This window comes from Scyliorhinus canicula, chromosome 15, assembly GCF_902713615.1.
Source record: "Scyliorhinus canicula chromosome 15, sScyCan1.1, whole genome shotgun sequence".
Classification (NCBI taxonomy): Eukaryota; Metazoa; Chordata; class Chondrichthyes; order Carcharhiniformes; family Scyliorhinidae; genus Scyliorhinus; species Scyliorhinus canicula.
In genome coordinates this window covers 88,606,105-88,622,818 of record NC_052160.1, presented here as the reverse complement: position 1 = coordinate 88,622,818, position 16,714 = coordinate 88,606,105, and the positions used below count along the sequence as shown (strand labels likewise).

The 16,714-nt window shown below is 44.2% G+C and overlaps 1 protein-coding gene across 1 annotated transcript in view; it reads right to left on the bottom strand.

Moving 5' to 3' along the window:
* LOC119978252 (AT-rich interactive domain-containing protein 2-like) overlaps window positions 1–16,714 on the bottom strand; it is a 346,118-nt gene that overhangs the window by 33,400 nt on the left and 296,004 nt on the right. Inside the window, exons 16-17 of the mRNA XM_038819734.1 lie at window positions 7,882–8,078; window positions 5,081–5,219 (exon numbers count right to left, since the gene is read on the bottom strand). Of these exons, the coding sequence (XP_038675662.1) occupies window positions 5,081–5,219; window positions 7,882–8,078 (336 nt within the window). The remainder of the gene's footprint in view (window positions 1–5,080; window positions 5,220–7,881; window positions 8,079–16,714) is intronic.

Here is a 16,714-nt window from a genome sequence, read left to right as displayed (position 1 = left end):
TCCCAATGGATTGGAATATCGCAAATGTATCACTTTTATTCAAGAAAGGAGGGAGACAGAAAGTAAGGAACCAAAGGCTAACATCCGTCATTGGGTAAACGCTAGAATCCATTACTAAAGAGGTAGTATCAGGTCATTTAGAAAATAAGAATACATTTAGGTTGAATTAATGGGGTTTTGTGAAAGGGAAATTGGTGTTGTGAAAATTATTAGAGGCTGTTGAGGATGTAACATTCAAGTGTGATAAAGGAGTAATGTATTTAGATTTCCAAAAGGCATTCAATAAGGTGGCACATAAAAGATAAAGCCTCATGGTGTTGGGTGGAGTGGGGTGACATGGATAGAAAATTGGCCAACAGTTAACAGAGTTGGGATAAATGGGTCATTTTCTGGTTAACTAATTGTAAATCGTGGAAGGCCTCAGAGATTAATGCCTCAACTATTTACAATTTGTATTGATAATTTGGATGGGTGTCCTGGTACCTGAATCACGAAAAGGTTTTAGCACAGCTGCCTCACGGCGCCGAGGACCCGGGTTCGATCCCGGCCCCGGGTCACTGTCCGTGTGGAGTTTGCACATTCTCCCCGTGTCCGCATGGCTCTCATCCCCACAACCCAAAAAGATGTGAAAGGTAGGTGGATTGGCAATGCAAAATTGCTCCTTATTGGAAAAATAATTGGGTACTCTAAATTTAAAAAAAAAGAATCACAAAAAGATTAACATGCAAATAATTAGGAAGGAAAACCGAATATTGGTCTTTATTGCATGACAGATGGAGTATAAAAGTCAGGAAATTTTGCTGCAACTGTAAGGGCATTGGTGAATTTGTACCTGGAGTACCGCTAAGGTGCAGTTTTGGTCTTATTTGAGGGATATACTTACCTTGGAAGCAGTTCAGAGACTGATTCCTAGGATGAAGGGTTTGTCTTATGAGGAAAGGTTGAGCAAGTCTATGCTCATTGAATTTTCAAAGAATGAGAAGTGATCTGATTGAAACACAAGGGGCGAAATTCTCCCAAAACGGGAGAAATCGTCAAACTGCCGTAAAACCCGGGCGGGTTTTGCGGCATCGCGCCCCTTCCCGACGGGGGACCGATTCTGGTCCCCCGTCGGGGCTAGCAGCCCGACGTCGGAGGCTCCGACAAGTCGGGCTTAACGAAAATCGTTAAGCCCGCTTGTCGGACTTAGCGCCGGCTGACGCGTCATATGACGTCAGCCGCGCATGCGCAGGTGGGAAGACTCCACCCGCGCATGCGCGGGTGACGTCATCGCGGTTTTGCGCGAAACCCGCGCATGCGCGGTCCGGGTTGCCCCTCAGCCGCCCCGCGTATTGATACTGCGGGGCGGCGGAAGGACAAATAGTGCGCGGGCATCGGGCCCGCTGCCCGCGATCGGTGCCCACCGATCGCGGGCCCATGGCACCCTTGGCACGGCCGTGGTACTGCCGTGCCAATTGGTGCCATGGTTATTTTTTTCCAGGTGGTCACGACGTTTTTACGAACGGCAGGACCAGGTGTGTTTGCCGTTCGTAAAAAGGTCGTAAAGGGCTGGGACTTCGGCCCTTCTAACAGCTGAGAATCGCTGCCGGCCGTAAAAAAACGGCGGCAGCGATTCGTGTCGGGATTTCGGCGGGGGGGGGGGGGGGGGGGGGGGGAGAATAGCGGGAGGGCGTCAAAAAAGTCGGGAAGGCCCTCCCGCTATTCTCCCACCCGTCGTGGGGGGGGGAGAATTTCGCCCAAGATTCTGACGAGGTTTGACAGAGTTGATGTTGAGAGGATCCATCAGCCATATTTTCACACTGCCCCAGCAAGACACACAGTCCAAGGGCAATTAGGGATGGCCAACAAATGCTGGTCTTTCCGGTAACATCCATATTCCATGAATTAATAAAAAAAACATAATGGAAGTATCAACATACATACATCTCTGTCTGGATAGAGCTTTTTTCTTTTTTTATATGTATTTTATTATAAATATGTATCAAAGCAGGTTACAGCAAATAAACACCCGGGCAACATACTTTCCAACAATCAACTATACAATCTGTACAGATTTCCCCCCACAATGAACAGCTCCTCAAACATGGTCACAAACACCCCCCCCCCCCCCGTGTTACACCACCATACACAACCCCCCCCCCCCCCCCCCCTCCCCCCCCGTTACACCACCATACACATATGCATATGCTCCGTGTTGCCAATGTCAGACCTGGAGATGACAATTGTCCCAACGGGCCTTAGCATCTTTTCAGCTGATCAATATAATTCAAGTGTATTTTATGCCTTCTATTTCATAGAAGTCTCAGCTCAACACATGAAAATTTATCCAACTGGACTGAATGAGGGGTAATTATACTGACCTATGATTCTCGCAGAGCGGCATTAGCACGGTAGGCTATTGCAGAAAATACGGAAGTATGGGACTGAAGGTGATTTAGACGTTTGGATCAGTAATTGGCTAGCTGAAAGAAGACAGAGGGTGGTGGTTGATGGCAAATGTTCATCCTGGAGTTCAGTTACTAGTGGTGTACCGCAAGGATCTGTGTTGGGGCCACTGTTGTTTGTCATTTTTATAAATGACCTGGAAGAGGGTGTAGAAGGATGGGTTAGTAAATTTGCAGATGACACAAAGGTCGGTGGAGTTGTGGATAGTGCTGAAGGATGTTATAGGTTACAGAGGGACATAGATAAGCTGCAGAGCTGGGCTGAGAGGTGGCAGATGGAGTTTAATGCGGAAAAGTGTGTGGTGGTTCACTTTGGAAGGAGTAACAGGAATGCAGAGTACTGGGCTAATGGCAATATTCTTGGTAGTGTAGATGAACAGAGAGATCTCGGCATCCAGGTACATAAATCCCTGAAAGTTGCCACCCAGGTTAATAGGGCTGTTAAGAAGGCATATGGTGTGCTAGCCTTTATCAGTAGGGGGATTGAGTTTCGGAGCCACGAGGTCATGCTGCAGCTGTACAAAACTCTGGTGCGGCCGCACCTGGAGTACTGCGTGCAGTTCTGGTCACCACATTATAGGAAGGATGTGGAAGCTTTGGAAAGGGTTCAGAGGCGATTTACTAGGATGTTGCCTGGTATGGAGGGAAGGTCTTACGAGGAAAGGCTCAGGGACTTGAGGTTGTTTTCGTTAGAGAGGAGAAGGCTGAGCGGTGACTTAATAGAGACATTTAAGATAGTCAGAGGGTTAGATAAGGTGGACAGTGAGAGTCTTTTTCCTCGGATGGTGATGACCAACACAAGGGGACATAGCTTTAAATTGAGGGGTGATAGATATAGGACAGATGTCAGAGGCAGTTTCTTTACTCAGAGTAGTAGGAGTGTGGAACGCCCTGCCTGCAACAGTAGTAGACTCGCCAACTTTAAGGGCATTTAAGTGGTCACTGGATAGACATATGGATGAAAATGGAATAGTGTAGGTCAGATAGGCTTCAGATGGTTTCACGGGTCGGCGCAACATCGAGGGCCGAAGGGCCTGCACTGCGCTGTAATGTTCTATGTTCTATCCCTTCCATCCTAAAATGCCTCCTCAGCTGATTCCATATCTGCACTGTGGACTGCACCTCTGGGCTCCCTGAATACCTACTCGGAGCCATTGGCTCTACCTACTACGCTGCCATCACCATAGCCCTCAAACTAGACCCCTCATAAGATTCCTCCTCCATCCTAACCCACTCTATGCCTTCTCCTTCCCACCACCGCAAACCTTGTCCACATTCGCCATCCAATAATAATGAAGCAAATTCGGCAACGCCAACCCCCCCTGCTGCCTCCTCTCTGTATAGAGCTGATCCAATGTGGGCTTATTGAACAAAGTTACACAATTGTCCAGTTAAATTGAAGAGAATTAGATAAATTAGTTCTGACCAATTGGACAACAAACACCACAAAATCCTTGCTGGGCTCTTCTCTAGAAAATGTAGTAAAAAAGGCCATGTATTAGGATTTGGAGCATTTTACTCTTTCATTAGCTCAAATATTAAGTTTAGTGGCAATGCATAAATTCTTGAAACTGAGATATAGATGTGATAAAAAAGAAAGCTTCCCATGCAGGGTTTAAATTTATGAATTGACCAGCTTTGTGTCCAACAATTCATGGGTTACTGGGAATCACAAAGCAAACAGAACAAGTTGAATACAGCCTGTAGTTGAGGGGACTACCTGTTCTCAAGTTTCCAATGCTACTCTGACCACATAATAAAGGAGACAGCTCACTCTTTTCCTTGCCAATGTGCATGTGACCTGGTAGCTTCTCAACGCCCATGCCCAGAAATGCAGCAGGTGGGGTGTCTGGACCCCCCCCCTCCTTCCATCTCACACAGACAGTTACACCACCGTACAAAGATTCTCAGTGTTCGAATGTCAGAGCTGGAGATGAAAACTGTCCCAGCGGGCCTCAGCATCTTTTCAGTTGATCAATATCATTCAAGTTAATTTAATATCTTCTATTTCATAGAAGTCTAAGCTCAACACATGAAAATGTATCCAATTGGACTGAATGATAGGTAATTATACTGTATGATATGTGTTCAGAGCTTCATTATTACCTCACAGTTGGAATATACTTTAGTCTGAATTTATTTTTCCTTACAGCGAACATGACCACTTGTGTTTAGCAATAGAAATACTCACTATAAAATATTTGTTTCCTTTGTTTTTTTGATCGTTAATCTTCAAAGTTTAATGATACAATTGGAATTTGAACAACTTGACAGGTCAGGTACTCAAGAGGGATTTAAGGGAATTTGGACTTTGAAGCAGGATCACATTTAAGCACAGAAAATCTGAAGTACTAAATCAGATTGAGGTCAGACTGGCATGAGTTTCCTGCACAGGAATGAACATGCAAATTGACTACATTTTTGTTTCGTTTGGAGGAGTGGAGAGAATGGAAACAGGTGGTCAAGATGTACATAGTCACTTACATTATCTGCCTATACCTTGCCTATACCCGTCACTGTTTTCTAACAAAAAACAATTGGCATCTTTTATAGGAAAGGCATCACTCTCCAAAGTTAAAAACAATCACTTTAATTGAAGCAGCAAGTAAAGCTGTCAAATGAAAGAGTCACTTTACCTGCAGGTGTGTGATGAATGATAGCCTTTGTCGAGGAAGTGGCTCACAGCCCTCCCACATACATCGACCTTGGTACACATCCTTTCCACCATGCTCAGTAGCTGCATGATAAAACACCTGGGATGGTGTCTCAAACCACCTGTGAATAGTAAGCTTTAGTTAAACAAAGAAAAACTGAAACTCCATTTAACTGTCACTTTGAATACATGTCCATACACGGAGGGCACCGTATAAATTAACGTATAATTTTTATAAAACCTTTTTATTTTCTCTTCTTCCATCTTCATTTCATGCCCATCAGAAGGAAAGGTTGGTTGCTTCTATCCCTCTGCTATTGATGCTCTTCAATGAGAAGGAACTCAACAATGAATCTTATTCCTCTTTTTAGAGATCAGGAACTTTCCCACATGATGTGGCTGAAATTGTGAATCTGGATATCCCTATGCATTGACATCCCAAAACACCATGCAGAAGGATGTGCTGAAATTCTAAAGTTCACTTACCTCCAGGATGCTTTCAACCTACTTAATCTGCAAAAAACATTCACCAGGATAGATCAGGTAAAGGCAATTAGATGCCTCTCACTACAGACTTGCACTCTTGAAAGCTGATAATTACGTGTAAGTTAACTATTATTAAAGTTTTCTACCAACCCTGATTTTTGTGAGAATTTGACAACTGAAGAATGCCCAAAGTTGATTATCATTTCTCCTCCAGAGTCTGAGAACATGTAGACCAAATTAATGGCTCCATTACTGCCATGATTGACATCAATTAACCCATCAAGCAGCAATCATATCTGGAATCTGGTCTACAAAGCTCCATATCAAACCGCACCACACAGTGTATTTGCTGATTAAACAGTGAAGCAGCCCCAACAAAAGGGATGGCTGAATCATAACAGGAATCTGTGAACAAGGTTCAGATAAGGTTCACAAAAAACTGTTCCCACATGGTAAAAGGATTAGGGGTCACAGATTGAAGACTTTGGTCAAGATATAATGGGCGGGGCTGTGGGAGGAAATGTGAGATAATGACATGGAGCTTCCGGTTTATGAGCGTGCAGAAAGTGGAGACGATGATTTCAAAAGAAAATTGGGAGTGAACATGCAGACATACAGCAATAGAGCAAGGGGATGGAACTGACAGGATTTCTCCGAGAAATGGCACAAGTTCGATGGGCTGAGTAGCCTCTTTATGTGCATGACTCTTAAATAGGAGACAATTCCCAAATACAGCCAGAATTGCAAGGTTACTTCGAAGATACAGAATCAGCACAGCAGGTTACTGAACTCTAGGGATAACACATCAATCAAAGTATGTGTTAAGTTGATTGAAGACAGCCACCAGGAAGCAGGCATGGGAGAGTTGGTGTTGGTGAAGTGAAAAGAGAAGGTGGCAACTAACTTGTGAAAACTGTTGTTCCCTGAAACCAGTCCAGTCTTTGTTCAACAAAACTGAACATGAACCAGGAACAGGTTTACAAATGGCAAAGATTTATAAGGGACTTCACATGTAGATTTTAAAAGCGCTCCAACAAAAAACATATTTATCCTTCGTTCTGCCATAAAGTTCATTTTATATATTAATAAAATGTTAGCCACAATCACAATTCAGTTTGGTACAGTGACAGTAAGAGCAAAAGAGAAAGCTCTGATGAGAGGAATAACATGGGAAACAGAATGTGAGAAATAGAGAAAGGACTTGTATTTCTATAGAGTTACTCACAACCTCTGTACATGTATCCCAAACAGCTTGACAACCAATGATGTACTTACGTATACTTCACTGCACTAATGCAGTGAAATTTGGTAGCCAATTTGCACGCAGCAAAGTTCAACAAATGGCCAAGAGACACATGTCCAGCTGAGCAGTTTGTTTTTAAAAATCATGCTGGTTGTAGGCCAGAACATCAGGGTAGCTTACCAGCTCTTAATTGAATGGTCTGGCGTGATATTGAGAGAATAGACAAGGCCTCAGTTTAAAGTCTTGTCCAAAAGACAATGAATGAAATGAAATGAAAAATGAAATGAAAATCACTTATTGTCACGAGTAGGCTTCAATGAAGTTACTGTGAAAAGCCCCTAGTCGCCACATTCTGGCGCCTGTCCGGGGAGGCTGGTACAGGAATTGAACCGTGCTGCTGGCCTGCTTGGTCTGCTTTAAAAGCCAGCAATTTAGCCCAGTGAGCTAAACCAGCCCCTTCCAGAAAGTGAGTGATGATGTGAGAGAAAGAAACATCTGCTCCCAGCTAATAGGCGCCAGCAAATAGAGAATGTACATATGCAGCTAGTGATAACTCATCCCCAGATATTTTTCCCATGCCTGTAGGGTCATGTCTGATTTGACCTCTACAACTTACCACTAGAGTACAGCTATGGTCAAGAACTTTGTGTGCACATGTGCGTATATACAAGCCCTCACAAACTCATGGTCAACCACTTATGCCAAATACTTTAATTCCACACATATTGGCATCTCACAAATTAGTTAATCTACTGCTAATATATTCTTCCCAAAACACACTACGCATTTCATAAAGTGAGTTCTAAAGAGATTTTTAACTGCAATGTATATAGTTTGAACTTGCTTGGAATTGGCAATGGTGCCCAATCTATGCCCACAAAAATGCCTTCTGAACAAATAAATTCAAGCTGTCAAGTTCACATTCAAGAACCATTCCGAGCCTTATATAAAGGCATATTAAGAAAAAAATGGCAGCAAATCATGCTGCTATTTAAGGAGGCACAATAGTGAATTAGTGCAGTGCCCCTTTCTTGCAGATTTACTAGATGACTGACCTCTTACAATCTTTCCAAAGACACATTACGCTGTGGTTGGGTTTCCTGACAGACTCAGCTTCTGGAGCAGACATCGTCACCTGGGAGCTGTGGGGACCTTTGTACTGCTCCACTGCTGGGGAAACCTGCGACTGCGGGTGTTGGGTTGCTGTCTGCTGAATGGACACTGGAGCAGGAGAACCCACTTTAGGAACCCCCTGCAAACAAGAGAGAGAGGATTAGCCACTTACTGTTACATTATGTGCTTTCAAATTTAAAGAAGCAAATTTAATTGTAAAATTTCTATATGAAAAAGTGCCTTTAATAATGTCTCAGAAACTCTGTTAAAGCTTCAGATCTTTAGTACATATTATGGACAGTCATATGTCAGTTTGAAATCTACTCAATGACTTAAATGCAGCTCTAATTGAAATTGCGATGTTGATTTAATTGCCCTGGTGAACAGAGATGGTCAGGTCAATCCAAAATCTGAAGGTGGAAATTTGTGTTATTTTTAAGTACCTGGTACAAGGAGCCAGGACTCCCACTGTCAGTACACTATTGTTTGGGACTGCGCAGCAATTTTTGAACGCCTGTGACCCAAACAAGAGTAGACACCAGTACTGCTGACTTATTGAAGGGAGGCAAATCAGTCATACATTATTCCATCTTATAATATACTCAAAGATACAATGTACAACAATTCAGATATTTTCAAAGTGAATGATAGTTGGCAAGTTACAGTGAAATAATCAATGCTCCTGTGTAATGATTGAGACCTACAACACATCAAAACAAAATAATAGTCAGTTCACATGTTGCTATGATCACAATTGCAGTTCATGATAAATTACTACAAAAGGTTTTATATTTGCAACAGAGAGATGTTTCTCGTTTAAACTAGCCAAGTAATTAAGGATTTGTAAACTGAGAAAAATGCTTGTATTAATTTATCTTTCTTCCAGGAAGTTTCATGTTGCTTCATTCCAGTGTCAGGTTATTCCAGAACACTCAATTTCCGCTGCATGTACAATACATTTTCAATGTAAAATCATCCTTTGATAAGTTTCAGAGAAAATGGAGGTATATTCAGAATCACAATTGTTAGTGTATAAGGAGGCCATCCAGCACATTGTGCCTGTTCCGACTCTCCGAATGAGCATTGCACCTAGTGCCATTCCCCTGCTTTCTCCCTGTAATCCTACACATTCTTCCTTTTCAGATAACAGCCTAATTTTGAATGTCTCGATTGAACCTGCCTCGCAAAAGCAGTACGTTTCCTTGTTTTGCTATTGCTTCTTTTGCAAATTATTTAAATCTGTGGCCTCTCATTCTCAATCCTCTCGTAAGTGGGAATATTTTCTCCCCATCTACTCATGATTTTGTATACCTCCATCAAAACTCTCAAACATTCTCTTCTCCAAGGAAAATAGTTTCAACTTGTAGTGACTTGATTCAAATTAAAAAATGCCAAAGGAACAGACAGCTGAAATGCTTTAAGTGAACTCCATAACCATCTTCAAATTCTTTTTGAAGCAAGATTTCACAAACAGTTGTTCTGTGTTGGCAGTGTCTTACTGTCGATATTGCTTTGTGAGGGCAAAGTGGCTGTGTTGCATTGTGCTAATGGAGTCTGCTTCAGAGTGACAGGGTGGCACAGTGGTCGGCACTGCTGCCTCACAGCACCATGGACCCGGTTCAATTCCAGCCTTGGGTGACTGTGTGAAGTTTGCACTTTCTCCCTGTGTCTGTATAGGTTTTCTCCCACAGTCCAAAGATGTGCAGGTTAAGTGGATTGGCCATGATAAAATTGCCCCTTAGTGTCCAGCATTGTGCAGGTTAGATGGGTTACTGGGATAGCATGGGGGAGTGGGCCTAGGTAGAGTGCGCTTTCAGAGGGTCAGTGTAGATTTGATGGGCCGAATGGACTCCTTCTGCATTGTATAGATTCTATGATTCTCCAATGTATCTTCACAACTGGAGTTCCTCATCTTTGGAACCAATCTGGTGAACTTTTTCTGCATGCTCTCCGATGCCTTCATATCTTTCCTAAAGCCCAGTGCCTAGAACTGTACCCAGTATTCCAGCTAAGGTCGAACTAGTGTCCTATACAAGTTCAACATAACCTCCTTGCTCTCGTACTCTATGCCCCCATTAATAAAGCCTTGGATACTGTATGTTTTATTAACTATTCTCTCAACCTGTCCTGCCACCTTCACTGATTTATGCACATATACACACACAGGTGCTTCTGCTCCTGCACCCTCTTTTAGAGTTGTACCCTTTACATTGTTAAAATATTACATCAAGATTATATTCATAAATATTTTAAAATTTAATGTATACATCTTCCAGCATATTTAAAACTGATCAACTGAACTTTTCCATATATACAATAATACTTGATCAATCTGCCTGCTCACAGTGACTGATCAACAAAAATCAATCAAATTAGTTGGACAATGGAATGAACACTGGGCACTCTTAGAATTATGTTTAGTGAGATAATCAAATAACATATGATCTTACTGTGACAACAGTAAACTACCCCCTCCTTGTCCTTCTCAATCCACAGTATTGGCATGGTTGACCACAGTATCCTCCTCCTATGCCTCTTCACTGTCGTCCAGCTGGGTGGGAGCGGGTGGATTTCCCACCAACTATCCATGCTATCACCAAGACTGTCTGCTTCTACCTCTGTAACATTACCTGACTTCACCCCTGCCTCAGTTCATCTACCTCTGTAACATTACCCGACTTCATCCCTCCCTCAGTTCACCTGTTGCCGAAATCCTCATTAATACCCGTCACCTCTGGACTTAACTATTTCAATATACTCCCTGGTTGGTTTTACACATTCTACCCGCAGTAAACTGGAGGTGACACAAAACTCTGCTGCAAATGTCTTAACCCTCAGCAAATCCCATTCACCATCGCCTATGCTCACTTACCTAATGGCCAATGATTTTAAAATTCTCATCCTGGTTTTCAAATGCCTCCATATACTTAGCTCCCCTATATCTATAAACCCCTTCAGTCCAATAAGCCTCTGATTTTCTGCACTATTCTGGTCTCGAGCATCCCTGATTTTAATTGATCCACCATTGATGGCTGTGCTTGCAGGTGACCGGGCCCAGGCTTCAGATTTCCCTTCTTGCAACTATGTGCCTCTTTACCTCACTGCCCTCTTATAAGACACTATTTAAAATCTACCTCTTTGACCAAACTTCTGGCCATCTGATATCTAATAACTCCTTATGTGGTTGAGTGTAATATTTTGTTTTTAAATTGTTATGGGCCAGGGTTTAGAGAACCCCAAAGTGTATCATGAAGTTCACCTGACCCACAACTTTTAATAGATTGTGGTTATGGGGAACACACGGCCCACTGTGCAGGTATGGTGCAAACAGAGCTTTACAGTACTTTTAAATTAAAACAATGTTTATTCTATGAACTCAAGTTAACCTTTTTAAAACATAGTGAACATCTTCGCAACCATCAATTCAAATACAACCCCCAAAGAATACAACACTAAGTAATCCTTAATAACTTCCCAAACAGCACCAAGACGACAAAAGAAACACCTTTTAACAGAAGCACATTAGGTTGACATTCACTACTGAGAACATTTAGAATTCTGAATTCACCAAATGATCAAGAGATAGTCTTTTCAAGGCAGAGTTCAACAGTACATCTGCTCTGTCTGGCTTCAGCTCCAACACTGAAAACAAAACTAAAACACATCTTGCAGCAAACAGCCTAGAACAAAAGTAAAAAGCTGACAGACAGCCCAGATCCACCCACTCTCTAACATCACTGATGAACACCCATTTTTTAAAAGTACTTTCACATGACAAAATGCTCTAGAGAAGAAAGAGGCTACACAAAGGTAAGCTGCTCTTGGTGTTGAGATACACATTGTCCCACACAGAAATTTGGCAATCCACAGTATGATTGACTTACTGTAAAATACACAAAAACTTTAATGAATCCTATTGCACATGACATTGAATCAAAACTAGAAGGAGCTAAGAATGACACTACAGCAAAAAGAAAGGCAGCAGGCAAAGGGGGAACTATTCACCTTGGAATATAATACTTGACTTAAAGGAAAACTCTAGATCCTCAGCAAAAATGTCGATTGACTATCAGGAACCAAATCCTGACTAATCTCAGACCCAAGGGATCAGTTCAATGCCATTCTATCGTGAACAAAGACAAACAGTGGCAAGTTCGTGTCAGAAAAAGAGGAACACCAAGGATGCTTTTCTGAGGGATTTTTGACGAGATACACCATGTTACTGAATCATATACATGTTTAAAAGGTTCCGAGTTTGGTCTGTTCGGCTCTGCTGGATTAGTTGATTTCAGCTATGGCAGGGAGCAGCAGTGCCTCCCAATTAAAAAAAGGGACAATGCACTAGCCAGTTTGAGGACCAACTGGATACGAAGAAAAATCTAACTCGGATGCCACAAGGATACAGGTAAGTGACTGGTTGGTGAGTACGTTATGCTTTTATCTTTCAAAACTTAGGCGGCAGCACGGTGGCAGTGGTTAGCATTATTGCCTCACGGCGCCAAGGTCCCAGATTTGATCCCGGCTCTGGGTCACTCTCCATGTGGAGTTTGCACATTCTCGGCGTGTTTGTGTGGGTTTTGCCCCACAACCCAGAAGTGTGCAGAGTAGGTGGATTGGCCATGCTAAATTGCCCCTTAATTGGATAAAATGAATTGGGTACTCCAAATTTATAATTTAAAAAATCTTTCAAAATTTAGGTGATATTTTAGTAATTGTAAGGTTTTATTATTATTAGTAAACTTTACTTGTGGTAATAAAGCTTATTAGGCATAGTAGGGTTTATTAATTAGAAAAATAAATTAACGTAATTAAAGATGGCATGGCATGTGGGACACCAGTGAGATCCAAGCCAAACACATCTGCAGAGTCTACATCTTCGGCTCAAGAATCATTGAGCTGGGAGTTGAAGACACAATTACATGGAGTAGAGAAAATTTCCTGGATACTTTGTTCTTGAAGAGTGTCCCACCTCTTAGGGTAGGGTCTTTTGATTTGGTCAGTGGTCAGGGACTGGAGGGTGCGACTGCGAGTGAAGCAGGCAAGAGGACCTAAAGGTGTGGAGGAGCCTCTGCCTTTGCAACTGTCAAACATGTTTGAGATTCTTGCAACCTGTATGGATGGAAGCAGTGGTTGCAGGCTGGATGAGCAAACTGACCACGGCACCATGCAACAGGAAGCCATTTATATGGGGAAATTTAAAAAAAAAATTCCAGAGTACCAATTTTTTTTTCCCCAATTAAGGGGCAATTTAGCGTGTCCAATCCACCTACTCTGCACATCTTTTTGGGTTGTGGGGGCGAGACCCACACAGTCATGGAGAGAATGTATAAAATCCACACAGACAGCAACTTGGGGCCGGGATCGAACCTGGGTCCTCGGCACCGTGAGGCAGCAGTTCACACGGAGAGTTAATAGGATTGTAGTGGTAAGTAAGGGCAGGTATAGCCAGGGGGATAGGCATTATTCTCTGTAGCCAAGAGCACAAGTCCAGATGGCTGTGTTGTCTGTCTAGTGCCAGGGTTCAGGACATCTTGCAGTGGGGAGGATCCAGACCTCTGGTCTATGTCAGTACCAATGATAGAGGGAGAACTAGGCTCTGCTGAGGTATGAGCAGCCAGGGGCCAAATTAAAAAGCAGCACCTCAAAAGTAATAATCCCTAGATTATTACCTGAACCATGAGCAAATTGGCATTAAACAAATGATATTAGAGAGTTAAACGCATGGCTCAAAAGATTGGCGTGGGATAAACGAGTTTCAATTCATGGGGCACTAACAACACTACAGAGAGTGAGAGCTGTACCGTTGAGATCGTCTTCATCTGAATTATGCGAGGACCAGTGTTATGTTGAGATATCTAATGACAATGGCAGAGAGGGTTTAGATTAAAGACAAAACAGAAAATACTGGAAAAACACACGCCAAGAACAATTATGTGGGCATGAGAGCAAGGTGCTCAGTTAAAATGGCAAGCAACGGGACTTCCGGTGGTGGCCATGGAGGAGTAGGTCGCACTTTGATAGCCCCCTGTGACAGACTTTTGGACCTTTTTCTCCTGTTTCTTTCTGGATTTTATTGGATGAATCGGCGGAGAGTGAGACGGTGAGGAGAAGTCCCCCTCGAGTGCATGAAGAATTGGACCACAAGTGGCCATGTGAGAAGACAAAGTGTTACAGGAAAGATGCGAGCAGAGCTGGCAATGCGTGAAGACATGCTGGAGAAGTAGTGCCGCGGGAGATGACACAGTGGTCGGCGGAGCAGCTGGTGAAGTTTTTTGAAGAATGCTTTGCCAAGCTCAAGAAGGATACGTTGGACCCAATCAAGGCTTCGATTGATCAGGTGGTGCAGAATCAAGAAATCCACGGATGTGCGATCCAGGAGGTGAAGAAAAAGCACGAGGAATACATAACCGTGTTGGAGACCAAGGTGGAGACGATTAATTACCGCCAGAAAAGAATGCAGGAGAAGCTGGAGGACTTGGAGAACAGGTCCAGGTGGCAGAACCTGAGAATCGTCGGCCTCCCGGAGGGCAGTGAGGGATCGGATGCGAGGGCTTATGTGACGAACATGTTGGAGAAGTTGATGGAGCTGAGGCATTCCCTTGCCCCAGGATGTGGATAGATGCATAGAGCCCTCGCAAAGAAGCCCCAAGCGAACGTGCCGCCGAGGGCGAAGGTGGTATGTATGCACCGGTTCCTGGACACGGAACACATTATGTGGTGGACCAAGAAAGAGCGGAGCAGCAAGTGGGAGAACTGTGAGATGTGCATTTATCAAGATCTGGGCGCGGAGTTGGCCAAGAGGCGAGCCGGGTTTAATCGGGCAAAATCGGCCCTCTTTCAGAAGGGGGTGAAGTTCGGGATGCTGTACCCGCGTGACTGTGGGTCACATATGAGGACGGAGAATTCTACTTTGAAACATCGGACAATGCATTGACTTTAACCAGGGGAAAAAGACTGGATGTGAACTAAAGACACTGGAGCTTTGGGGAAGAGTATTGCAATGGCGATTTGTTGATAATCACTTCTGTGCTGGTTTGACTAAGTAGTGTTATGTGCAATATAGGGTTTTTTCGGGGTCTATTAACTTTGTTTTGCTGGAAACTCGATGGGGGTGGTGGTTTCTGTGGTTGTTTTTCCACTGCTTCTTCTACTGTTTGTTTACTGGGGAATGTGATGCGTTGAATATGTATGCCAAGTTGGGGAATGGGGGGGGGGGGAAAGAGAGGGAACAATGGGGAGATAGTCAGTCAGTTTGGTGCCATGGGCGAGAGCTATCAGGTCAGCTAGTTCACAGAAGCACAGTGGGGGGTGAGCAGGTGATGAGCTTGAGATGGGGGGTTGGGTTTCTGGTGCTGTTACCAAGGGGGAGCTGCTTTGCTCTCAAGGGAGGAACTGTTACTAGGGGACAAAAGGGAGGCCGAGGACGGCGGATGCCTTAGGGCGGGTCGAGAAGGCCGGGGACACGAGCTGGAGGCTGGCCTAAAAAGGGTAATAGCTAGTTGGCGGGGGTGGCGTCAAATCACCCAACCAGGCTGATTACATGGAACGTTAGAGGGCTGAATGGGCCGGTCAAGAAGGCTTGCGTGTTCGTGCATCTGAGGGGGCTGAAGGCGGACGTGGCAATGTTACAAGAGACACACCTAAAGGTTACAGACCAGACTAGATTGAGGAGGGGTGGGTTAGCCAAGTACTCCACTCAGGGCTGGACTCAAAGACCTGAGGAGTAGCGATTCTGATTAATAAACGGCATTTAAGGCAGGGAGAATCGCATCAGACACGGGGGGCAGGTACATAATGGCGAGTGGGAAGCTGGAGGGATGCGGGTGGTACTTGTGAACGTATATGATCCGAACTGGGACGATGTGGAATTTATGAGGCAGGTGTTAGGTAAGATCCCAGACTTGAGAGTCACATAACTTGATCATGGGGGGAGATTTTAACAGAGTCACTGATCCGGAATTAGACCGGTCAAAATCCAGGACAGGGAGGGTGCCAGCCGCAGCAAAGGAATTGAAGGAGTTTTATGGAACAGAATGGGGGGAGTGGACCCATGGGAGGTTTGGACGGCCAAGAGCGAGGGAGTTTTCTTTTTTCTGCCATGTCCACAAGGTATACTCTCGCATCGACTTTTTTGTTCTAAGCAGGGCACTACTACCGGGGTGGCGGATACCGAGTACTCAGCAATCGCAGTATCGGATCATGCCCCACATTGGGTGGATCTATGGGTTAGTTTGGAGAGAGGACAACGCCCACTATGGAGGCTGGATGTGGGGTTGTTAGCAGATGAAGTGGTCTGTGGGCAGGTGAACAAGTCCATTCAGAACTACCTGGAAACAAATGATACGGGGGAGGTCTCTGCAGCAACGGTATGGGAAGCTTTGAAGGCAGTGGTCAGAGCGCAATTAATCTCGATACGGGCCCACACAGAGAAAAGGTGGAACGAGATGAGGGGGATAGGCTAGTTATGAAGATACTCCAGGTGGACAGGAGATACTTGGAAGCCCCGGACGAGGAGTTACTGAAGGAGCCGCGGATGTTCCAGGTGGAATTTGGGCTGTTGACTACAGGGAAGGTCGGTGGAAAAGCTGAGGAAAGCAAGGGGGGGGGGGGGGGGGGGGGGGGGGGGGCAATCTATGTATGGGGAAAAGGCATGCAGAATGTTAGCGCACCAGCTCAGAAAAAGGGAGGTGGCCAGGGAGATAGGGAGAGTAAAGAGTAAAGGTGGAATCACAGATCTGGACCCAGCGGGGGTGAATGAGGTGTTTAAGGACTTTT